The sequence below is a fragment of the Maniola jurtina genome, chromosome 16 (genome assembly GCF_905333055.1).
Source record: "Maniola jurtina chromosome 16, ilManJurt1.1, whole genome shotgun sequence".
Taxonomy (NCBI): Eukaryota; Metazoa; Arthropoda; class Insecta; order Lepidoptera; family Nymphalidae; genus Maniola; species Maniola jurtina.
The window spans coordinates 1,212,947-1,240,478 of record NC_060044.1 but is presented as its reverse complement, the minus strand read 5'-3'; the positions used below and the strand labels follow the sequence as shown (position 1 = coordinate 1,240,478).

The window sequence follows — 27,532 nt, the reverse complement described above, 5'->3', positions numbered from 1 at the left end:
TGATCCGTCCCTGGAATAACTTTAGTGAAAATCTATAAAAAAAAGAAACTGACTTTTTATATTGTAGATAACGGATACATACCACGATCAATTTAAATTAAGACTATAATAAGGTAAAATAGGGGTTTGAAATTCGTGTAGTCTTCGTGAACGAAGTTGCGGGCATAAGCTAGTCACTACTAATAATATTATTAAATGCGAAAGTGTTTGTTTGTTTGTTGGTTTGTGTTTCAGTTACGCTTCTATGCAACATATTGGTGGGATTTTTTGCATTGGTATATTTTAAGACCTGGGAGAGTGATATAAGATTTATTTTTATTCAGGAAAATCAAAGAGTTCCCCCGTGGGAACTTTTTGATTTTCCTAAAAAAAGATTGATTTTATTTTTAAAAACCTAAATCCACGCGGACGAAGTGGAATATAAACTTATTGCTGTTTCAAGTGGTCTTCCATTAGGATGATGGATGTATGGTCGAATGTTGCAACGATAACCAATGCAACAGATAACAGTAAGAACCTAGTAAAATTAATCTTTGGCTGTTTTGCAATAGTATTCAGAAATCGATTAGCAGCCGTCTAGACTCTAGCAAACCTGTGATTTTGCATGTGGGTTTACTCCCACGTAGGTATAACGTAGACCCCTACAACACCATACTCTAACCACGGAAAGAAGTTAGTATAAGGCTCTTTCTGTTACGTAATCCCATACAAATGACAGAGACAAAAATCTCAGTGCGCATTACCATTTTGAAACACCACAACCAATTTTTAGGGTTCCCTACCACAAAAGACCTTTATAAGATCACTTTGTCTGTCTCTCTGTCTGTCGTGTCTGTCAAGAAATCTTATAGGGTAATTCCCGTTGACCTAGAATCACAGAAATCCAAATAATACCCTAGAATCATGAAATTTGGCAGGTGGGTAGATCTTATAGCACGAGTAAAGGAAAAATACAAAAACCGTGAATTTAGGGTTACATCATAAAAAAATGTGTTTCAATTTTCAAAGTTAGATAACTATACTAGGTGGGGTAACATATGAAAGAGCTTTACTTGTACATTCTAAAACATTTATTCATTTTTATGCATAAGATTTAGATTTGTCCGAAAAAATACCCGAGTACGGAACCCTCGGTGCGAGTCTGACTCGCACTTGGCCGGTTTTTATTTATCGAGAGTGGGTGGAGAGTCGCTCCATGTATTAGGGGCAATAAGCAGTGAAAATTTCATTCACCTTTTATAAAATAACGAAGGACTGGCCCACACAGGTTCTTACGAGTACTCTATAATTTCGGACATGGCACTAAACTTCCGTTTCTGTAGCCATCATTGGCTGTCAGAAGCAATCCTGCCCCCTCGGCTACTATCGCATGCATTAGCTGGGAAGCCTGGGGGAAATAAATATCTGAAATTGTTACTCCAACTAGCACCCTTGATTCGGGTCGGTTGTTTGAATCTCAATTTGCATAGTTGACCGAATGCCTTTAAACTATTTAAATATCTATAGTGTGTTCATACTTTATGTAAGTGCTTATGTGAATTGTGAATACATATGGCTGCCCTTCTATTACTAAGCCTCCGCTGTCTGTCCGTCTATCTGTAATCGGGCTATATCTCATGAACCTATAATAATAGAGAGTTGTCACAGAGTGTGTATAATCTATGACACACCCGTAGGGTTGCGTAGAAGATGCCTATTCATTCTTGCCTTATCTACGTTAAAGAGGAACCCTAAAGCTCCCGACAGGTCGACATGGCAATCATGGGACGCCCCGCCTAATACCCCGATTGCCATATCGACCTGTCGCGAACTTTATGGCGGTCTACGGTGTGGTGGTGGTACGTTGATATGTCAATCATTAACCGATGATTAAAAATGTAAGACTGACCTTTCCCTCGCTCTTCCAGTAGATGAAGAAGCCATACTCGTCGACCTTGAACAGGCAGTTCAGCTCCAACTCCGTGTTATCCTTCTCCTCCGTCCAGCGGTCGAAGGTCGCACCCTGAGGACAAGAGGATCGTCATCATCATATTTCAGCCTCTGACCATCCACTGTTAACATAGGCCTTAGGTATTTCTTAAAAAGCGTCACCACCACACATGGTCCTTATAGCCTTGCACATCACCCACTTCCCGCTATAATTTAACAATCAATAAGTCAAAATATAAAGAAACCCCCGACACAAAACCCTCTATAAAAAAACTAGAAAAGGGCTGATTACTTTCAAACGGCTGAACCGATTTTCTTTGATTATAGCTACGAACACTCTCGATCAAGCCACCTTTCAAACAAAAAAAGAAATAAATTAAAATCGGTTCATTCGTTTAGGAGCTACAATGCCACAGATACACAGATACCTACACACGTCAAACTTATAACACCCCTCTTTTTGGGTCGGGGGTTAAAAAGCGTACATTTAGTATTCTACTAGTACTCTACTACTACTAGTCTCTAGTAGTTACTGGTGCAGTGGTAAGCGCTGTGGTTAGGTGCAGATATAGCTTGCGTCTCAGGGACGGATATAGGCTGCCTCTTGTCCCGGAAAATAAAAGAGTATAAATGGTTTTTTTCATTTTAGAATTTATTTTATTCCAGAATTACGTTTTTAATCAAATCCCGCGGTCTACCCACTCGCCAACCGAGCAGTTTTCCGCCGAATAGCAAGCTTTAGTGAGGTTTTGCTGAAAGAATATTTCTGATCGTCCCACACTCCTTGTGAAATGTAGAATTTTTATAATTACTTAGGTGGAGGAGTATCGTAGGTGGCAACCCTATATGTTAGAGCGAAGTAAAAGTAAACAGACGTAAAGCAAGCTTTGATAAATCTACGTAGTTTTAGTGTTTCTAAAAACCTAAAGGCAACTGTCGGATTTTCCGGAATAAAAAGTTGCTTATATTCGTATGCGATGCAAGGTATCTTTGTACAAAATAGATGATGGTTCGTCCAGTGGACGGACGGAGTGGATAGGTTTTTTTAAAAATCTCGTGGGGACTCCGAAACAAAAAGCAGCAGCCTATACATTCGTCCCTGAGACCCAAGCTGAGATAGCTTGCGTCTCAGGGACATAATTTCATCAAAATCTGTCTGATGGGCCGTGAAAACTACGTCGGACAAACAGACACACTTTCGCATTTATAATATCAGTATGGATTTTGATTTGAAGAAAAACATCGTAAGAAAACCTTCATGCCTGAGAATTCTCTTTAAAGCTCTCAAAGTTGGGTGAAGTCTGCCAACCACTTAGCCAGCGTGGTAGACTACGGCCTAACTGTTCTTATTCTGAGAGAAGACTCGGACTCCGTAGTGAGGCGATGTATGGATAATGATGATGATGATGGATTTTGATTTGCGAGTACTGAATCTGTTGGTAAAAATATGTTTACGGAAACGAAATGGCATAACAAAACATAGGCAATTAACTTCGAAGGTTTCTTCATAATTGCCTCGTGGTATCGTTTGACACAGATCAAAGACCTCGTTACTTGGAGAAACGTGATTGCGATCGTTCAGGAGATGCATTCGAAATTTCCGAGTTTATTTAAAGTTTACCCGTGACAAAACGTGCGATTTATTTCACTGTAATTGTAGTGTGTACTAAGAAATAGATGTCAATAAAGCGATGGTATAAAAAATCAAATTAGGTATGTAACCTACCTACTGACTAACTTAAGTTTATTATGTACCTACCTGTATTTTGTGATTATAACTAGTTTTTATAGTTTTATCATATTATATTAACACAGTGCCCAGTAAAACCGACTGTGGTTTTTGTGGCACTGCATGTGGCAGATACATATACTTGCAATGTAATATACTTTGTATAAGTTTCAAAAAATAATTTTAAAAAATGCATATCGTTTTAAAAACTGTTACTTAATAAACGAAAAAGATATAACGTATAAAAATACACATTTGAAATTGTAAGAATCCACATAAAGAAAAAACTACAAAAATAATAATTAGTAATTTTTTTTTCACCGTTTTTGACTAGAATTGAAAAAGATAGTATTATCGAGCAGTTTTATGGCCATATTTCAAGAAAAACCTTAGAATTTAAGTGTCTACTAACCCAAAAAATTACATCTTGACAACCCTAATCTCATATCAGTTGAGAATCTCATGCGAGGTGCGTTTTTTCCATTTGAAATATTGCATGAGCTTCGGAACGCAGATTACGCGAGTGAATAGCTTTCCGATGATTCTTTCCAAAAGCAGTGTGGGGTCAAATCTGATGTTCGATATTTCATAAACTATGTTATAACCACAGAGTAAGGATATGATATTATGATATTACATATTGAGGTTCGACGAGCCTCAATCACACTAATATTATAAAGGCGAAAGTTTGTGTGTGTGTGTGTGTGTGTGTGTGTGTGTGTGTGTGTGTGAGTTTGTTACTTCTTCACGCAAAAACTACCAGACGGATTTGGCTGAAATTTGGAATAGAGATAGATAATATCCTGGATTAGCACATAGGCTACTTTTTATCCCGGAAAATCAAAGAGTTCCCACGGGATTTCAAAAACCTAAATCCACGCGGGCGAAGTCGCGGGCATCGGCTAGTATGTAATAATACGAGACAGAACAATCGTATGGTAAGTACAGGACGAATGACCGTCTGCCGAATTGGCCTACGTTGTTAGGGCCGTATGTCAAGGAGCATGAGACGGGTCTGCCCGTGAAATTCAAATTTAATTTGGTTTTTCGCAAATTGTAAACTAATACGACAACGCAGGCTTATGGCATTTTATTTACGCCAATGGCTTATCATCCTCACAGGTTTGTATAAAAATCTTTATTTGAAAGGGTCCAAGTTAAGGAAATTAGCTCTAGTATCGACTAATTTGTGATTTATAGTCTGGTAGGTGACTGATACAATATGTTGCAAGAAAATCGTAAACCTCCGTCTATTTTGAGTCTATTTTCGTATTAGTGTGGACGCGACTTAAACAGCTAAAGAATATAAAGTTACAGTGTTGGTATTATCGGCTTAAACCGCAACTCAATTTATTTCCTCGTTATGACCCACTTGAGCGCTTACTACTAATTGCATTATGTTGGACGGATTAAAACTTTCCTATTATTAAACCATTATCGCACCGGTCAACTACTGAGTACGGGTCTCCCATCAGAATGAGAATGGTATGACCACAGTCTACCACGCTGGCCAATTGCGGATTGGTAGACTTCACACACCTTTAAGAACATTATGAGAACTCAAAAGCGTCCTTTCCTCACGACGTTTTCCTTCATCGTCAAATCAAGTGGTATATTACCTAATTAGCCGATGCCCGCGACTTCGCCCGCGTGAATTTAGGTTTCTTGAAATCCCGTGGGAACTCTTTGATTTTCCAGGATAAAAAGTAGCCTATGTGCTAATCCAGGATATTATCTATCTTCACTCTGAATTTCAGCCAAATCCGTCTAGTGGTTTTTGCGTGAAGGAGTAACAAACATACACACACACACACACACACACACACACACACACACACACACACACACACACACACACACACACACACACACACACACACACACACATATTGGAGGTACGCGCCCGGGATCGGACCTCCGACTCCCTAGTAGACCGAGGTCTTAACCACTAGGCTATCATCGTTTTTAGGGTTCCGTACCTCAATAGGAAAAACGGAACTCTTATAGGATCACTTTGTTGTCTGTCTGTCTGTCAAGAACACCTATAGGGTACTTTCTATTGACCTAGAATCGTGAGCAGGTAGGTAGGTCTTATGCATAAGTAAAGGAAAAAAATCCGAAAACCATGAATTTGTGGTTTCATCACAAAAAAATGTGTTCATGAACAATTAGTATTTTCAAAAGCAAGATAAATACACCAAGTGGAGTATCATATAAAAGGGATTTACCTGTACATTCTAAAACAGATTTTTATTTATTTTTACGCATAATAGTTGTTGATTTATCATGCAAAATGTCAGAAAAAAATACCCGTGTACGGAATTCTCGGTGCGCGAAACCATCGGCAAAATGCGAGTCAGGCACTTGGCCGGTTTTTTATCCTTACTATCTGCGGTCAAAAGTATGTTATCTAAAAAGAGTTAAGTACTTCTTATCTGTAAAAGCCTAGCCAGTCATCACATAATACCTATCGATATCAAAGGCGCTTCAATATACAAAGTGCATTTCAATTTTCATCAAGCAAAGTGCAAATGTTGCCAAACTGCGGTCTGAGGAATCCATGTTTTACTAACTCTAACCATATTTCGAATTTCGAGAACATTCTCCGTTCTATCTCTGATTCTCCATTTCTATTCTCATTTTCTCCATTTCATGTATAGGGTCTGAATTAGTTCCACAAAATGTCTGTACAGAATAAAGGCTTGAGCATACATATCACGCGATGGAAAACAGGAAAACATGTCCACTTTCTTTCTCTATCAAACTCGTATTTATTAGTCTGTGGCGGTATTGCTCCATTCCACTCCACTCCACTTACCCGAACTACGCACTTCCTTTGCAATCAGATGCCTACAGATCTTCGCAAAACCGATAGCCGATGGGGTTAAGCTATGTCGGTTATTTTGGTTCTTCTACGGATCTCTCCATTTCTGATTTGATCACGTAGAGTAACTTCTCGGGCACCTACCTCCCTCTCCATATCGCTTTCTTATGAGTTGTGCCCATAGCACAACTGCCATGGGCACAACTCATAAGAAAGCTCGAGTCATTGGAAGTAAAGATGTACAGTCATAGGCCGTAAGTTGTTTAGCACCTTGATGATCATATATTCGCGTGGCACGGTTATGCACATGCGTTAGGTGTACGTGGCGTGTTTATAGAAAAAGGTCATAAGTGAGTCAGGTTTTTGATGCAATAGTTTCGCGGAATTGCTACTCGAATTCTGAGGCCACCCGTACATTCCTAGTTTCTAACCTGCAGCAGTGGTTCCGGCACTGGTATCTGCCAGTTGAACTCGAACTTCTTAGTCATGGTGCAGGGCGCTCACTCCACTCGCCCGAAACTTCGCTCTTCCTGTTTAGCAGCTGGCCATCTCCTGAGGACAACGGAGCAAGACATTATAAAACAAGTCTAAAGATACCATTACAGATGATTAATGGAGTGGAGACATCTAGAATTATAGACAGCAATCATATTGTGGGATCAAACGTGAAGTTTCAATCCCAAAATAGACAAGTTTAAGTACAGTACCTACCCGGCAGAGAATATTGGATCTTTAGAAAGAGATAGCGGTTTCGTAGAGCGTTGTCTCTGTCGTTGAGACCGACAAAATGTCACATAGGTAGGTATGATTATGCGGATGTGTATGTCTATCTGCTAGCTTTTCACGGCCCATCTGTTTAGCCGTCTTTATAAAATCCCAGGGAAGGACTGAGTTTTTATTCTAAGGACATAGACTACTTTTTGTCCTGAAAAATCAGTTCCCACGGGATACTTAAAACGCCTAAATCTAATTGGACGAATTCGCGGGCATCAGCTAGTATTTTTATGTGTTAAAATATAGATAACGCTTCATCATGCATATTTTGACGAAATTAGATCAAGGTCGTTTTTACGTAGGTAGGTACCTACTTATCGTATCCCGATTCTTGATAGGATGTTAGTATTATGTGTGTATAAAAGCGAACTTTTTGTATTATACATTAGTTACCAATCGTTGACGTCCGTGGTAAGGTCCGAAAAAACACAAAAAAAGTACAAGGAAAAGGAAAGGGTAGAGCTGATCTATCAACGCACAGATCAAGCTACTGGACGGACTGACGGATGTTTCGCATGTAGATATGTATGTTTTTACGACCTTTAGGTGGAGGTCCCGGGTTCGATTCCCGGCAGGGGTTTGGAATTTTATAATTTCTAAATTTCTGGTCTGGTGGGAAGTCCTCGGCCGTGGCTAGTTACCACCCTACCGGCATAGCCGTGCCGCCAAGCGATTTAGCGTTCCGGTACAATGCCGTGTAGAAACCAAAGGAGTATGGGTTTAGTGAAAACTGCCATACCCTTTCCAGGTTAGCACGCTTCCATTTTAGACTTCATCATCACTTACCACCAGGTGAGATTGCAGTCAAGGGCTAACTTGTATCTGAATAAAAAAGTTAGCTATTATGACTTAGAAGTCCGCTAAGAAAGGATTTTTGAAAATTGAACCTCTAAAGGGACTATTATAGGGGTTTGAAATTCGTGTAGTGCATGCGAACGAAGTTGCAGCCATAAGCTAGTACTTTATAAGATAACACAGACAGACAGGAGGTACCTTCGTAGAACAAATTAAAGGAACTTTTCCTCATACCTATTTGTACAATGAAATACCATGGAAAACAAATAAGAAAATACTTAAGATTCGTAATGCTTTTTTGATTGAAACCGCGAAAAGAAATATGTCGGTATATTATTCTCGCTCCAGACAAAATGTTTATACTTTTTAATACTTCGGTTACCGCTTTGTTATTCCGCCCTACATTCCTACAGCGGATGACTTAAAGTGCGTTTTCAATACACCTTACAAGACGTGCGTTCATGCGTTCACAGATATAATAAATAGATTAACTAGCCATCAACACAGAAAACTACAAGGAGGATAAAATACAAAAATGTTAGGAACTACAAAATTAAAACTAATCTTAAAACCTTTTGAACCTTGAGTTAAAAATAGTTACGGAGTGTATTTAGTAAGTGTAAAACTAAATCAATCCCGTGTATCAGCTAAAGAGTCTACCGCATAAGTAGTCTTTATTTTTATCATAGTCAAATAATAGTTAAATACTTGTATTAGCTATTAGCTCTGTGCTTGTGAACTCAAACTCAAACATTCTGTTGGATAAAATTTACTCTAAAATGCTTCTTTTCTCGCTCCGAAAGAAATCTTCTGATTATCTCCTTCCAAAAGCGATTCCAGAAAAGGGAGAACTTTTCTTTATCGATTATCTACCTACCGAATCTGAAAATCGTGAAATTCCTACCGAAATCGGTAAAGAAAAAGCGCTCTCTTTCGAAACGCTTCTAATAGAAGAGGACAGGATATTTTTCTTAGCGCGAGAAATGCAATTTGTAGCGTTATTTAGGTGATTTCCATAACAGTTTTTAGAGGCTATAATTAAGTGGAGTAACCGTTAGTTTAAAACCGTTCAACGAGCTTTCAAAGTTTTGGCATACACCACGGTCCACGACTGTCTGATATGCTTTACATTTGCGTAATAAAATAAGCAACTCACTTTCGGAAACGTACCTTAACTTTTTCAATGACATTCGAAATAAAATACGCCATCTCAAAACTCCTTCGCAAGCTGTTACAGATAATATTTTATGTGTGTATATAATGTGTTTTCACTGGGCTTTTGCCATGCTAATCTGGCGTTACCTTCTCTAGAATATATTTCGAAATACCTACTTTGTGGTTAGCGAAAGGTCGACGGTTCAAGTTTCAACCCCCAACCACATGCCCCAACCCCGTTGTACCTACTCGTAGTAGCATCAATTTCCTATAGCACATTTTTTTTTAAATTCAGATACAAGTCATCCCTTGACTGCAATCTCACCTGGTGGTAAATGATGACTGGCTGACTGACTGGCTGACTGACTGACTGACTGACTGACTGACTGACTGACTGACTGACTGACAGACAGATTGCAGAGAGCTACGAGTACGTCATGTCCGCTACGAAAGGATTTTCGAAAATTCACCCACTAAGGGGTAAAATATTAGTTTGAAAGCATTGAACGTAGACGAAGTCGCGGTTATTGTGAATATCTACTGCCAAGCTATTTGAGTTTCAAATCAGTTCAACAATGGAGCAATAAAAAGTCAATCACACAAATGACGGGGCGTTATCCCTCCCAGTAAATCAGGCAGACATAAAACAAAATAAATCCCCCCATTATTCATCCGCCATCTTCATTTTGTAGTGTATTTAAATTTTAAGCCTTTATTGCGAGCTTCATTAAGCTTGGAAATCAACTATGGTATATAGGTTTTTAAAAATCCCGTGGAAAGTCATTGATTTCCCGGGATGAAAAGTAGCCTATATGTTTATCCAGGGTTTAATATATCTCCATTTTAAATTTCAGCCAAATCAGTCTAGTAGTTTTTGCGTGAAAAAGTAACAAACATCCATACATACAAACGTTCGCGTTTATAATATTAGTAGGAGATTAGCGACCATGTTTCGGATCCATTTGTCATCACTGATATCCTTGTCCAATTTACCCCTAACGTCGACAACAAAGTTACAAGAACGCCACTTGACTCTGAGGTCAAGACTCAAGCCATCCAGACCAGCGGTCCCTGACCTCGCGCAGTACGACCCTGAGGCGAAGCCTGGAAGGTCAAATATGCTCTCACTGGAACAAATCTTTATAACTACGTAAGTACCTTTTTCCCGGAGGTCTCGCATTTCGGACCTTCGTTCGCCCTTCGACCGTTTCCAGAGAAACTCACAAGTAGCGAAGTAGGATATCTTGTTTTCTCGTATCGTTAAAAATATCTACCATCATCAACATTATTATCAACCGATAGACGTCCACAAATGCACTGTCTCTTATAGGGACTTAGGGATTTTTCCTTTGTGTTATAAGATCTACCTATCTGCCACATGATCCCTGGGAAGTACCCTATAGGTGTATAACAGCTATCCTATCTCTTTTTAGGGTTTCATACTTCAAAAGGAAAAACGGAACCCTTATAGGATCACTTTGTTGTCTGTCTGTTTATCTGTCTGTCTGTCTGTCAGGTCTTATAGCACAAACAAAGGAATAAATCCGAAAACCGTGAATTTGTGGTTACATCATTAAAAAAATAATTAAAATGTTTTTAAATTTTCAAAGTAAGATAACTATACCAAGTGGGGTATCATATGAAAGAGCTTTACCTGTATATTCTAAAACAAATCTCTATTTATTTTTATGCATAATAGTTTTTGATTTATCGTGCAAAATGTCGGAAAAATTACTCGAGTACGGAACCCTCGGTGCGCGAGTCTGACTCGCACTTGGCCGGTTTTTTCCTTTTGAGATACGAAACCCTAAAAAAAGTAGCCTTTTAAATAGTTCGCTTTGTAGCCAAGAGATATGAAACTGGAATTCAACACAAAAGAGAAAAATCCCCGTCTTTTTGATGAATTTTTGGGGAGGAATTTTCTTGAATTTTCTCTTGTAAGCGCCGCTTATTATATTTATTAGCCAGGGGTTTTTAATGTTCGCAAAGTTAGTACTACGTTACAGGGATTCGCAATTTTTTTATGAAAAGCTTTATTTATGAAGTTTTTACTCTCTAGCTTATGAATTTATGCAAAAGGACTATGGCATCTGAACACTTAATTTATTCCTTCGTATATCATAGTACAGTGCCGATATTTTACCTCCATTCGTTCATTATTATTCTTGTTAGGTACCTAGTTAGTTTTTGTTTATTTGTAGGTATGCATCACGTAAGTAAACATACTATACACTTTTTTTTAAGAATATTAGCCATGCTAATCATGAGTAATACCCCTTTTCCCCTCCAATTAAGCGTAAAGCTTGTGCCAGGAGTGGGTACGACAATAGTGCAATGGGTGGGTTTTGAACCGCCGACCTTTCGGAATTCAGTCCGCTCCTCAACCTTTGAGCTATTGAGGCTCTAACGTGATTACATACGGCTAGACCACCATTCAGTGTAAAGTAGTGATACCTACACCTTTAGCGGCTTTAGCCTTTTTAGCGGCATTCTACGCTCTCGTCGCGAACATCCTGAGGAAACTTGTATGCCTGAAAGGGCTCCATAAGTTCTCAAAGGGGTGTGAAGTCTGTCAATCAACAGTTGACCAGCGTGGTGGACTATAGCCTAAACCATTCTCATTCTGAGGTGGAACCATGCAAAATGGCGAGCTCGGCGATGGGTTGAGATGATGACCATTCACATCATCAACCCATCGTTGGCTCACTGAAATGGGTTAGGCCATAGTCTGTCGCACTGGCTAAGTGCGGATTGGCACACAAATAAATTGAGAATACTCTGGCAGATCACATAGATTGGCAGACAAATAAATTGAGAATACTGCAAAATGTTATAAAAGGAGTGCCAATAGGATAAATTGGATTCGATATTTTCCTGTAATATGTTCCTCTACTATACCGTATCAGCGGAAAGAAGTTATCTAGTACAGCGCGCTAGAAACATGATAGAGCCAATATTTGTCACCAACCAATCACAAACATATTTTCAAAAAACATTCGAAATTCAATGGGAAAAGGTTTTCAAAAAATATTCGAAAGTCAATGGGAAAATGTTTTCAAACAAGTGTAAATTAACAATTTATAACACCCCCGACAAGTGAAAGTTACAGTAACTAGAAAAGAGCTGATAACTTTCAGACGGCTGAAGCGATTTTCTTGAATAATATAGCTAAGAACACTCGATCAAGCCACCTTTCAAATAAAAAACAAACTTAAAATCGGTTTCAAACAAAATTAAAATCGGTTCATTAGTTTAGGAGCTACGATGCCACAGACAGATACACAGATACACACGTCAAACTTATAACACCCTTCTTTTTGGGTCGGGGGTCAAAAACATTCGAAATTGAATTCGCAAACATAGAACCCATTTGTAATTGTACACCTACACTTACTTTATATAACAATAACCTTTTCATAGCAAGGAAACCATATCAAAGTTAGACATAGGGCAGATTTAAGTTTGAATTGAAATCCTCGTAGGTACTACTTGCTTACATAACGCCACAAATCTCATTTGAACAATGATATTAGGAAGCCCTTGGGGCTCTTTAATGCGATTGTGCCGAGCCGCTCTCGACGACCACATAAAATATCAGTTCCAAGGTTCCTCTTACCTTGAAAGTCTTGAAACACGGAACCTTATCTTTAAAACAAGTGTAAATTAAAAATTCAAATCATCCCCCGATATCTCTCATACTACTTTAGATTTTGGCGCCATTCTTCATCCTCTGGGATTTTGTGATTACTTCGAATGTGGTTCAGAACAAAATTTGAGAACCAAAATCTAAAGTTAGGTTAAGATAAATTAAATATTAGAGCACTTAGGTATTCTTCGCCAATATTATCATTATCACTTAATGTTTCACTAGACTAGAATCGAAATCTGGTCATCTCGACCCTTTAATAGTCTGTCTTATCGGGTGACAGAAGGGCTGGCTCATTTTTTGCGCAACGGATCAGCCTGGCTGTCCAATGTAGAAATGCAGCCAGTATTATTGGCACCATACCACGTGGGCATGATTTGTATAGTAATTAGATAAGGCGGGCTTTAAGTTTTATTGTAATATTTTCCCCTAGCGTATTTTTGTGAAGAAGAACTGACCGACTGGTCAGTTCGGTCCGTCATTACATCATAAACTATGCTCAGTATTCTATGATACCACTAGATTTGTTTAGTGAAATGGTCTAATTGAGCTAAAATGGCTCCCACGATCGCCGAAAATCCTCTAAGACCTAAATTACATGAACCCGTTACGTAGTCGACTAGTTTCTATTGAAATTGACCGAAATTCAGGAAGACATCACACTTCACACTAATATTATAAGGGCGAAAATTTGTGTGTATGTGTGTGTGTGTGTGTATGTTTGTTACTCCTTCACGCAAAAACTACTGGACGGATTTGGCTGAAATTTGGAATGGAGATAGATAATATCCTGGATTAGCACATAGGCTACTTTTTATCCCGGAAAACCAAAGAGTTCCCACAGGATTTCGAAAAACCTAAATCCACGCGGACGAAGTCGCGGGCGTCAGCTAGTAGATAATATCCTGGATTAGCACATAGGCTACTTTTTATCCCGGAAAATCAAAGAGTTCCCACGGGATTTCGAAAAACCTAAATCCACGCGGGCGAAGTCGCGGGCATCGGCTAGTTTTAACATAAGGTCACAAATGTTATTTCAGCAATGACAATATTAGTAAGCCCAGGGGGACACTTTAATGCAATTTGCGGAGCCGGGCGCGATGTGGACGTGGATCGAAGCAAGGTCAACATTCCATTTGTTAAGTGATTCTGTTAGGGAAATATGTTTTTTATCTACCTTTAAAGTCTATTTGAGACCATTATAATTACAAAATTCACTCAGGTATTATTCGGCTTCCTACAACTAATTGAACAAAATTGTTAGTTATGTCTAGATCGCAGAGTCCATTTCTTAAGGTGCATGAGACGGGCCTGCCCGCGAAATTCAAATTTAATTCGGTTTTTCGCAATTTGTAAACTAATACGACAAAGTAGACTTATGCCACTTTAATTGCGCCAATGGCAGTATCATCACAGGTTTATATAAAAATCTTTACTTGAGTACCAGTTTAAGAAATTTGTTATAGTGTCAACTAAGTGAGTAACTCATGTCAAACTCATTATTTTGACTAATTTCAAGTAAAGATTTTTATGTGATCCTGTGAAGATGATACTGCCATTGTCGGAATTAGAATGCCATAAGCCTACTTTGTCGTATTAATTTACAAATTGCGAAAAACCAGATTTTTGAATTTCGCGGGCAGACCCGTCTCATGCACCTTAAAGCGTCGCGTCGGGCTGTTTCATGGGTAGGTAATTCATGAAGGGTCTGGTGTTTATTACATCAAAATAATTGAACAATAATTTTTTTTTCGCAAATGAAATGGCGCCATACAGCCGTCATATCAAATTTCTGTTCATAAAATTTATACCTAGTGTTATTCGGGATGATGTAAGGTTTCTAACGATACCCCACTATACAGCGAAAGTTCAGGTATTTAGACGTTATGGCGAAATAAAGAAACTTGCATACATGTACATCGTACATACATGAATACGGAAAACCATAACACTCCTTTTTATGGGCAGTCGTGTAAAAAGCGCCCTGCATTTAAGTATCCATTTATTGGAGTAGAGGTGTCCATTAACTGGACAAAATGGCTACTAAAGCGAAATCTGGGTCGCGGCAATACCAGCCGGGGTCGTGTTCGGAAATTCATTTAAAACGGCCCTTTCCCTCGTCATTCGCGTGTAATGGGGCAATGAAACACGAATAAACTGTAAAGTGATGTAAAATGAGTAAATTTGAAATCTTGACCCATTTTGATGATGAACCTGAATGGTGCCAACAACGGGACCCTTTGTATTAGAGTTCTGTGCCCCAAGGGTGCCAACGGGAGCCTATTACTAGACTCCGCTGTCCGTCTGTCTGTCAGCGGGCTATATCTCGTGAATTGTAATAGGTAGAGAGTTGACATTTTCACAGAATATTATGTATTTAAGAATTTCAAAATGACCGCCATAAAAATGAAAAAAAAAAAAAGTAGTATTTCTTGTACAATGGGGACCCGTCGTGTGCTAGTCAGACTCGCACTTGACCGTTTTTTTGTGCTATTACTGAGCCTCCGCCGTCGCTCGGCCCGTCTTCTGTTCGTCCGTCCGTCTGTATCTCATAGACCTAAGGTAGAGTTGAAAATTTCAACATGGCCGCCAAATTATTATTTACTAGAGGATGCCCGCGACTTCGTCCGCGTAGATTTAGGTTTTTAAAGATCCCGTGGGAACTGTTTGATTTTCCGGGATAAAATGCCTATACCAATTACAGGGACGTAAGCTACCTCGGTACCAAATTTCATAAAAATGGATTTTTAGGAATCCCGCGGGAACTCTTTGATTTTCAGGGAAAAAAGTAGCCCATGTCCGTCCCCGGGATATAAGCTAACCCCGTACCAAATTTTGTCAGAATCAGTTAAACTGTTGGGCGGTGAAAAGGTAACAGACAGACACACTTTCCCAATAATATTAGTATGGATTCCGAGAGGAATTCCAGCTGTGGAATCCATGGTTTGATCATGGTAATTACACTAGGCGATAAAAATATGTAAAGTAATTTCCACTGAACTGTATCCGATATCCGTTTCTATATTGTATTGTGTTGCCTGGCGGGCAGTTTGTTTACACATTTGGTAAACACTGCCGACACGAAGGCCGCCGAATTCAACCAATATCGTGCTATTTATAATTGAAAACCGTTAATAATGAAACAATAGGTACAAATTTTATATGTGTGGTGGAATTGTCACATTGTGTGGTTCAGAATGTTTGGCGGCAAAAGGGATGGATGACAGACGAGTAGGTAGGTAGGTAGTATAGCGCTGTCTCTGTTACGTAATGTAATACAAATGACAGAGACCAGAATCTCAATGGGGCGCTAAGCATTTTGTGTTATCCTTTCTTAGGCTGAGATCTATAGAGCGCACTCTGACTTTGCTTAGACTTAAGATCGCTGCTTAAGATAGAGTTAAAACGAGACAGAGGTGTATGATGTATCTCTCACATAAATCTGTCTCGTTTTAACTCAATCTTAAGTCTGAGCATAGTCAAAGTGCGCTCAATAGATCTCAGCCTAAGAAAGGATTACTCGCAATGCTTAGCGCCCCATTGAGATTTTGGTCTCTGTCATTTGTATAGCATTACGTAACAGAGAAAGCGCTATACTAACTTCTTTCTGTGGATAGAATATAGACGGTGCAAGACTGCGGCGAGTGGAAGTCTCTACAAGTGACCTATGTCCAGCAGTGGACGTCTACGACGATGACGATGAGTTGGGGGCTTGGGGTTATGTTATGGTTGGGGGTTTATGTTAGTTTTTACCCGACTGCGGCAAAGCCAAAACGAAGGGTTATGATTTTAGCAGTCTATGTATCTACGCATGTGAGTATTTATGTATGTATGTATGTATGGTTGCATCCAGTTTCTGTGTTCCACCGTAGTGCCTAAACTACTGGGCCGATTTTGATGAAAGAGGTGTCAATTGATTCGTTGTAAAGGCCCGGGTGACATAGCAACATTTTATACAAAAAAATTAACTTAACGGATGTTACAAAAAAGTGGGGGTCTACAATTTTTTTTTTGCTATTGTAACGAGTGGGATATCAAATGAAAGAGGAGAAAATTCTGAGTTCATGAATATAAATGTACTACAAAAAGCGACAGAAAACAATTTTAGTAGGTATAATATTTAGCGTTTACTAAGACGATCGCAGTCGGGTTTTAGTTTTCAACTTTATCTTTATTGTGATTTCAGGTTATTGCATTTTACAGACGATTCGACCGGCCCGTTGTGATAAGCGATGATAACACTACACTACTAAGGTCAGTGATTGCTTCATTGTGTGGACGGTTAGCGAAACGAAAACACTATCGTGTTTAGTATGTAATACAAATGTAAATTAAAAATTTATAACACCCCCGACGATCCAAAGTATCAGGGGGCACGGCAGTGCCCCCGCCAAGACGAGCCGAGCCAAACGGCGGCCGGGGCGCTACGTACCTTTTTCTCGAAGTGTTTCGCCGTATTTTCGACTCGTCATAACTTCGGTCTGGATGACGCTAGAAAGCTGAAATTTGCAGTATAAGGTGACCTCAGCAAATTTATCAAATATACCAAGTATCAAATATCTAGCTTTTATGGTTACAGATTTATTGATACCTAAAATACGCCGATTTCGTCCCTCACTGATGATCATCAAAACCTCTACTCAAAACCTCTAAGGTACTTCCCGAAGTCCTAGAAGACTGAAATTTGGTATGTAGACTAGAAATTGACAACAAACTACAGGAAAATTAAGAAATTGGAAATGCCCCCCCTCTACGCCTCTTATGGGTGAAGCAAATCTGTAAATTCTGTCGCTAGAATGCTGATATTTTCAGGATAAGATGTCCTTGGCAGATTTATTAAACGCATTGAGTATCAATTGTCTAGCTTTTATAGTTTCAGATTTATTGACAGTCAAAACTTCTAGTCTGTAATTCTAGGGTACTTCCCGAAGTCCTAGAAGACTGAAATTTGGTGTGTACACTAGAAATTGCATACAAACTACAGGAAAATTAAGAAATTCAAAATTTTCCCCCTCCACTCCCACGTATGGGGGAAGCAAATTATTTGTAAAGTCTATCGCTAGAATGCTGATATTTTCAGGATAATATGTCCTTGACAGACTTATCAAACGTACTAAGTATCAATTCTCTACCTGTTATGGTTTCAGATTTATTGCCATTCAAAACCCCTCTAGTCAAAAGTTCTTAAGTACTTCCCTAAGTCCTAGAAGACTGAAATTTGGTATGTAGGCTAGGGATTTCATTCAAACAACAGCAAAATAAACTTTTCCCAGTCTGTACATTTAAAAAATGTGTTTCCTGAAGTCCTAAAAGACTGAAATTTGATATATCTGCTTTAAAATTGAGTTGCAAGATTCCACCCAAACAAACATAGTTACATACATTGCAAGTGGAATAAAAGCTTTTAAAAAAAGAGGTAACGATAGAGAGCGGGCCATGAAAATGATGTAGGTACCTACAAAAAATAGATCCAAAAAAAAATCTAGGGCACCTGCCAAAAAGAAATGAAATCCCACCAAAAACATTTCATGTAAAATGTTGCCAAGACTCACAAGTTCATAATGCTTTCACTGTTAAAAAGTTATGAGATCTCTAGTAGAGCCAAGCCCCTAGCTGAGCTTAGAATTGCGCTGCCCATGGGACCTATCCCAAGTCCAAAGTATATAGCTCTTAAATGCTCTTGAGTATATCACATTTATAACAATAAAGAACAAATAACTCTACTTACAAGCTCTGATTTTACAAACCCTAAATCTTGGTTAAAAAAGTACGGCTTGGCCGTTTAATGTTCGTGAAACTATTACATGTCATAACATATTATAATATTAAGGTCATAAGGAATTGTTTGTTCGACAATTACTAATTTATATTATTCTTCATGATTGTCGCACAAGCTATTCCGGGCTTAAATGTCATATCAGATAAAAGTACCACGAACATTAAACGGCCAAGCCGTCCTTTTTTAACCAAGATTTAGGGTTTGTAAAATCAGAGCTTGTAAGTAGAGTTATTTGTTCTTTATTGTTATAAATGTGATATACTCAAGAGCATTTAAGAGCTATATACTTTGGACTTGGGATAGGTCCCATGGGCAGCGCAATTCTAAGCTCAGCTAGGGGCTTGGCTCTACTAGAGATCTCATAACTTTTTAACAGTGAAAGCATTATGAACTTGTGAGTCTTGGCAACATTTTACATGAAATGTTTTTGGTGGGATTTGAGTTTTCCAAAACATCATTTTCAAATAAATAATTATGTATTTAGGCAACGTCCATCTTGACAGCTTGACATTTGTCTATTGACATAATATTATGAACCTAACGGTTATCTAACCTTCTTTTCTACAAGAAAACTAGAAAAGAGCTGATAACTCTTAAACGGCTGAACCAATTTTTTTAGATTATAGCTAAGAACACTCTCGATCAAGCCACCTTTCAAACAAAAAAAACTAAATTAAAATCTGTTCATTCGTTTAGGCGCTACGATGCCACAGACAGATACACAGATACACAGATACACAGACACACAGATACACAGATACACACGTCAAACTTATAACACCCCTCTTTTTGGGTCGGGGGTTAAAAAATACATTATTACCATATAATTACCAAAGGAGTAAGAGTTTAATGAAAAATGCCTGAAACTCCATAATGTTCTGAAATCTGCCAATCCGCACTTGGTCAGGTGGTGGATGGAATAACTATACTTACTTACCTACTTATTTACTTATATTATAAGGCGAAATTTTGTTTGTCTGTTGGTTTGTCTTTCAATATCGCCGAAACGGAGCAACGCGACGGATCGACGTAATTCTTACACGGATATAGTTAAGCATACCTACTTGTAGGCTGCATTTAATTCCGGAAAATCAAAGAATTTCCTCGAGATTTTAAAATGGTAAATCCACGTGGACGAAGACCATACCTTGACCATTACCTAGTCCAAGCTGATGCCAGCGACAAGCGTCTGTGTGGCCTAGACCCTTTTAATGATTCTCGTAATTCGACGATTCGCCATAGAGAATGCGCGAATAATTGATTAGCTATTCGGCATATCCTATAGCGAATATTCGAACAATCGCTAATCGATTATCCATAACAAGTATTCGAGGCATCTCTAATCTAGATCTGTGTGTTGTTTACATCACGAAATGTATGAATTAGGTCGCGTCGAGTCGCGGTCAATGTTAGTGAAACAGTTTCTCACGCTTCGATAATTAAAACGCAATTAGGCTACTTTTTATACATGAAAATCAAAAAGTTTCCTCGGGATTTTTAAATCCTAAATCCACGTGGACGAAGATCATACCTTAACCATTACCTAGACCAAGCTAATGCCAGCGACAGGCGTCAGTGTAGCCTAGGCCCTTTTAATGATTCTCGTAATTCGACAATTCGCCACAGGGATACAATGCGCGAATAATGGATTAGCTATTCGACATTCCCTATAGTCGAATAATCGTTAATCGATTATACACCATAACAAGTATTCGCGGCATCTCTAATCTATATCTGTTGTTTACATCACGAGACACGCGTAACTAATGAAATGAATGAATTAGGTCGCGCCGAGTCGCGGTCAATGTTAGCGAAACAGTTTCTCACGCTTCGATGATTAAAACGTAGGTACCTATTAGTAGTTAGTACCACTTTGTTTGAGGGACTAGCTTAAGAGGGCTCTCTCCGTCAGTCGTTTCATACAATCGTAGTTCCAATTTCATTTGAATACTAAGCAACCAAAGTCCATGAAATTTTGCAGACATATTCTAGAAACTAATATCTATGTCTGTGGTTTTCTAGATTTCTGTTAGAATATTCGGTTTCAAAGTTACGCGGTCTTAAAAATTTTCATACAAATCTTTAAGCCCCTGTAATTTTAAAACTACATATTTTTAGAAAAATCTAAAACACCACAGACACAGATATTAGTTTCTAGAATATGTCTGCAAAATTTCATGGACTTTGGTTGCTTAATATTCAAATGAAATTGGAACTACGATTGTATGAAACGAGCAGAAACGAGTGACGGAGAGAGCCCTGCTAAGCCTGCGACTTCGTTCGCGTGGACTACACAAATTTCAAACTCCTATTTTACCCTTATTAAACCCTTCAGGGGTTAAATTTTCAAAAATCCCTTCTTAGCGGATATCTACGTTATAATAGCTATGTGCATGACAAACATCCCGATGCTGTTCGTTGAAAGATCGGTCAGTCAGTCAGCTTTTCCTTTTATATAATACTAGCTGACGCCCGCGACTTCGTCCGCGTGGATTTAGGTTTTTTGAAATCCCGTGGGAACTCTTTGGTTTTCCGGGATAAAAAGTAGCCTATGTGCTAATCCAGGATATTATCTATCTCCATTCCGAATTTCAGCCAAATCCGTCCTGTAGTTTTGGCGTGAAGGAGTAACAAACATACACACACACACACACACATACAAACTTTCGCCTTTATAATATTAGTGTGATGTGATGTGATTTAGTAAGGGATGGAGGATGGAGAGAGCTATACTTGGAATCTCTTACGTGATCAAATCAGAAACGAGGAGATCCGTAGGAGAACGAGACATAACAGCGGGTTGCGAAGGTGAAGTGGCAAAGGCGAGACCCATAGTTCGATAAACCGATATCGTTGTCCCAAGGTAATTTGAATGGCAACCTCACACCTGAAAGCGCATGGTTTTGAGATCCTCCATACTGAAACGGCTATACTTACTCACGTATTTAGTCCATGTAAGCCCGATTAATTTCGAACCCATCCGGTGTCCTTTTTCATACTCGGCTCTCCTCTAGTTTGATAGACGACATCAAACAAATCGAAAATGAGAAGATATGATTTAATCGCTTTATACTGAACCTCAGTAGTGTTGCCATGATGCCAAAATTGGTATCAAAATATCTAAAAGTGTCATCCCTTTACCCGTAGCAAGGGCAGTTAACACTAAGCGCTCTATATAAAATTTTCAAGATGATTTCTAGAAAAATCCTCTTTACTCTAGGAGTCTGTAGGTACTTTGTGATGTCGCGAACTCTCAAAGCGAGAAAGTAGGTCGAGCTGTCCAATTACAGGACAATCGCAAACTGTGTTGGTACACAGACAAACTTTGCTGTGTACTTTACTATATAGATCACTGTTGGGCGCTCAAATATTTGGGCTATTGTAGTTACATCGGAGCTCGTGTGCAGAGTGCCAGTACGAAACGTTTTAGCTCACGTTTCTGGTACGAATACTATACGAAATTACTGCATTAACAAGAATCGAACTAAAAAACATATTGAAAATTACATCAAAAATCAAATTCAAATTTATTTATTTCAAAAAGTCATACATTCTTAAATTTAATAACTTAGGTACACCTATAATACTTATTTGTACACACAATACACAGTATGATACTGTGCACACAAATATTTAAACAAATACATGAAATACAGCCGCCATATTTTATTTATTTATTTTATTTTATTTGCTTTGGAACCGTCCACAGAGTTACACATTTAAATTATATATGTTATTCCTTACGTTCTATGGCTCTTGTGTTACTCCACTTATGGGCAGTCACTGCGTGCGTGATATTGAATTTTATCCAATATACGAACCACTAAGGTTTCACAATCCACACCTTAGCGGTTGGTTACCCTAAACCCTTCCGGTATCCATGTTTCCTGCCATAACTTGTTGAACAACAAATGTTCCATCATAACATCTAGAATTTAGAATCTTTACCTCATCATCCTGAGTGACTATAGATATAAATTTTTTGAAAAAAATTCAATATGGCGGCTGTATGGCGCAACTTTCAAATGTACTTCAAGTGGTAGAATGCTTTTGACGATTAAAAGTACTTGTAAAAGTTTAATTAAATAATAATATTTTGAAATTTTGAATTTTGTGATTTTTTTTTTAGTTCTTGATAAGATAGAATAATTAGATAGACATACATTTACGGCCCGGATCTAAATAGGTTAATCTTCTACCTATGTAGCACGCACATTGTAGCTACATTAACGATTTATCACATAGGTAGGCAATACAGGAAGACAGGAAAGTGGGTCACTCGATGGTGTCGGATGGAGTAAGGTCGACAATGGTCAGTCATTACTGGTAAATTACAGCATTGTAGACCTATATTGTAGCAAATGTTATTATTAACTAGCTGCGTTCGCGTGGAATAGTGACTTATAGCCACGGACGCTCAGGCGCGAGGCGTGTAGTACGTACTCTGTACGTTAAAAATGTTCGCCGTGATTCTTTAAATTGACATAACTTTTTTATTTATGAACCGATTGACATGAAATAAACACTAAATGTTAGTGAAGCTTACTACAATATATTAGTGAAAACCGTATCTAAATCGAATAACCCGTTTCTGATATTAGCGTGCACAAACACACAGACAAACAGACAAAAAAAAAATTAATTACAATTTCGGGTTCGGCATCGATATAATAACAACCCCTGCTACTTTTTTTTATATATTGCCATTGTACAGACACCACTTTTCTACAATTTTATTATATGTATAGATGTGATAAATAATACATACCTACTTGTTTTCAATATTGAAACTAACGTCTTCATCTCCTAAGGGTGCTCCAGTGTCGGAAACGTGCGTCGAGTGTTTTTAGTGGATTTGTGTGGTGTTGCATTTCAGGCTTGCTTGGTGGCTGGTTTTTCCTGCATGCTTAGCAGTGGGAGGGCGGGTGTGCATGTCGCATGCTGCATGTTGTACCATACAGATTTGCCTTTTTCTGATTTTCCGGGTTAAAAAGTAGCGTATATCACTTTCTAGGTCCATACCTAACTAACTATACCGATGCAAAAACATATCCTGGATCCATTGCTCCGTTGCAGGGCGATTGAAGGACAAACCAACAAACAAACTCTCGCATTTATAAAATGGGTAATTAATTAGGTACTAATTAGTGATTCCTTAATTAGTTAATTAGGTTAATTTAGGTTTTATTAATTAGGTTAGGATTCCTTAATTAGGTTAGTTATTTCTGAGGTACCATTCCGGGACGCAACTCTAATCTTTCGAAGTTATGTGCGTTCTAGGATCACTTGCTTTAACGATGAAGGAAAGCAACGCGTGAGGAAACCTGCATGCCTGAGTGACAAACTTTCAGCTTTTATGAAATAACGAAGGTCTGGCACGCGCTGGCTCTTAGTCCATAAAGCAAGTGATATCTAATTGCTTAACACACACCACTTATACACTCGTAACTCTAAAAAGTTAGAGGTGGTGTAGTATACAGCTACCTTTTACTGAGTAACTTTTATTCATGCGTGACAAAGAGACATAATAGATTGTACGCCAGGCCTTATTAGTTAAGAAATTGAAGCTATTATGTTATTAATGTAATGAGCAATTCGTGGACATGATAGCTGAAGGTACTATGTCACGCGATGTAGTATTAGCTTAATTTTCATCCAGGAAACAAAGGTCGAGGTCAGATAGATACATGATCACGCCACTCTACACTGGGCCAGTGTAGCAGACTACAGCCTAAGCCCTCACTCAGAGAGGAGACCCGTGGTCTGTAGTGGACCGGCAAGAGGTTGATCATGATAATAGATAGATAGATAGATATACTCACACTAAGGGGAAAAATACTTTATTACTCAGAATAACGGGGAAAAAGAATGAAGATTAAAAGAATGCCTCATGAAAAGAGAAATTGCCGAGTTTCTTGCCAGCCCCTCTACTCTAGTCCAAAGCTTCTCTGCTTGTCAATTATTGAATCCGTTTTGCAAATCGGTGCATTGGCAGTATTGAGTTGCCCTTATCTGATAAAAATATATTACGGGCTAGTTATAATAAATATCAAAATTAATTCATTAGTACTTAACAATAATAAGAGATAAGGTGGCCAAAATTTTTAGAGAATTTTGCTATTATTACCAAATACTAATTGGCCTTTATTTACTTAATTAAATTAACAGCACTTAGATTAAATAATTTGTCAGGATTTAATTAATTTGTAATAGCCGAGTGGTTAGAGCTTCTAGATCGCTTAGGAATGTGAGTTTGAATCCAGAGTTTCTATTACATTTCACTAGGAAAGTAACACATATTTTTCGGACAGTAATGTTATGTAGTATTGTCATATAACACTCCCTTTATAATTTGGTTCCACAATCGGAACTAATAACCGCTGGTAGTCCACACCTAAAGATCATTCCCTAATACCTATCTCTATATTTTCAAACAACAATCGTGGTCTACGAAGCTGTTAAAATTAACTTGTCACTGGACCTCTAAGTTGTAACCGCACATTTTTCGGCCATTCTTGTTTGTACCTTCTTCAAGCTACTTGAGACTTTTTGAGAGAGGTTGATGCGCCTATATTTATATATTTTTTCGATTGAAATGAGTAAATAGATTTTTTCGATTGAAATAAGAAGGTAAAATGTTTTCGCAAAAGGTTAGAGTTAAGTGAGACGGTAAGCTGTGAGAGGGAGCGTAGGCGCCAAATGACCCGTTAAAGACGACCCATTGTTCTAACTTTAGGTACCTACTGTACGCAAAAAAAGAACCAAATTAAAATTAACAAGTAGATCTTAATAAATGTATAAAGGGGAAAGGCATCCAGTTAGCCATTAATGATGTGGGCATCCGCTAAAAAAGGATTTTTGAAAATTCAATTCCTAAAGCTGGAGACTGACTTGTACTGTTTGTTTCTAATGTATCATTCGAGCTCTGGGCGTAAGTGTGCTACATTTTTACTCAAAATAGCATACCTGCGCTGACTTGGTAATGTAACACCCTTATCTAAGGAAACATTAAAGAATACCCGATAATAATCTCATTTAACGTAACGAATGAAGAGTGTCCGTTGTCGACTAGAGATAGGTTTAAATGACCACACACCACCAGGTAGCATGTCCTATTTTTAAATGCTCTAATATTATAAGCGTAATCTAACCCGTAGGTATAGCGGGTAATAGCTTTCAAAATATAAACGTTTTTTCTTTATTTATTTACTTAAACAATAAAATTAAAACTTCAAATTATTTTAGTTTTTAATTTAATATTTTTTTAAACTTTTAATGTAGATTTAAGTTTATTTTATAGAATTGTCAGTTATTCTTTACCAACTCTTTTTTTGCGGAAGGTACAGCGCCCCATTTAACGCCCGTGGGGGTTTCATTTATTCAGGAGCAACCAGTGAAATGTGCAGACGTTGCTTTGAATATTATGTTTTGGGGCCATTTGTCCCAGATACGCATAACGGTTTGTTTATAATGTAAAAACATTTTCGATCGTATTGAAGTGGTTCTGCAGCTGTCAAAACAACCTACCCTTTAAATTTTTACAGCCTCAATAGTTCAACCGGTAAAGGAGTGGACTGAAAACCGAAAGGTCGACGGTTCAAACCCCGCCCGTTGCACTATTGTCGTACCTACTCCTAGCACAAGCCTGACGCTTAGTTGGAGAGGAAAGGGGAATATTAGTCATTTAACATGGCTAATATTCTTTAAAAAAAAAAGTATTACTTTCTATAAATATTTACTCCTCGAAAATCATGTCTAATGCTTATGTCCCGACTCCCGTCTCATCCAGTAATCGCTGAGAGTACTGGAAATTGTGAAGAGTAGGTATATATAACGTATTCCTGGACAAAAAGTCCGGTATGGTAGGTCCAATTTTTTTTAAATAACAAGAAAACGAGCAGGCGGGTCACCTAATGTTAAGTGATTACCGCAGCCCATGAACATTTACAGTACCAGAGGAACCGCCAACGCGTTGCCGGCCTTTCAGGAATTTGTTGGTCCGCCCCTTGAATAACCCCATGCTGTAATCTAATGGGAACACCGCAGAAGGGAGTTGATTCCACTCCACTTGATGGGAACTTCCAGAAGGGAAGCTTCGAGATGTATTCTTGTCCAAATTGAGTCCACAGAGTGCGTATTGCTAGTGAGCATTGAGCAATAAAAATCACACTATCACACTAATATTATAAAAGCGAAAGTTTGTATGTGTGTGTGTGTGTGTGTGTATGTTTGTTACTCCTTCACGCAAAAGCTACTGGACGGATTGGGCTGAAATTTAGAATGGAGATAGATTATACCCTGGATTAGCACATAAGTTACTTTTTATCCCGGAAAATCAAAGAGAGAATCACGCGAACGAAGTCGCGGGCATCAGCTAGTTTTATTATAAAGCTTTTATAAATAAAAAATTTAATTAGCTTATTATAAATAAATAATAGTATATAATGTACAAGATCCGTGTGATTTTCGAGTTCTTATCCCAATATCCGTCGGTCCTCGGAATTGAACAAGATCACTACATGATCACTACGACGTGACCTAATCACGTCTTCGGCTTGACTCAACACGTATGACGTCACGCGTCGTGATCACTGATCACTGAGACGAACTCGCACGAATCGCGATGTTTCCTCTCCTTGATTGTATACCTTTGTCAGTTGTCAGTTGTCACCTTCGCGCCGCTCTGAACAATCGCAATAATATAATATTTAATACATATGTAATGCAATACATAATATTATAGTGATGTCTACCTACATTAAGGATTAAGGTTTTTAAAAATCCCGTGGGAACTCTTTGCTTTTTGGGAATAAAAAGTTGCCTATGTCAATTTCCGGGACGCAAGCTAACTCTGTGCCCAACAAAATCAGTCAACAAAACTGTTAGGCCGTGAAAACTAGC

The 27,532-nt window shown here is 38.4% G+C and overlaps 1 protein-coding gene across 4 annotated transcripts in view; it reads right to left on the bottom strand.

Moving 5' to 3' along the window:
* Positions 1-27,532, bottom strand: part of LOC123873360 (1-phosphatidylinositol 4,5-bisphosphate phosphodiesterase) — a 66,335-nt gene that overhangs the window by 33,770 nt on the left and 5,033 nt on the right. For all 4 annotated transcript variants that reach the window (XM_045918194.1, XM_045918196.1, XM_045918193.1 and 1 more), the window contains exons 2-3: positions 6,914-7,034; positions 1,889-2,002 (exon numbers count right to left, since the gene is read on the bottom strand). In XM_045918194.1, coding sequence (XP_045774150.1) covers positions 1,889-2,002; positions 6,914-6,970 — 171 coding nt within the window. In that variant the 5' untranslated portion in view covers positions 6,971-7,034. The remainder of the gene's footprint in view (positions 1-1,888; positions 2,003-6,913; positions 7,035-27,532) is intronic.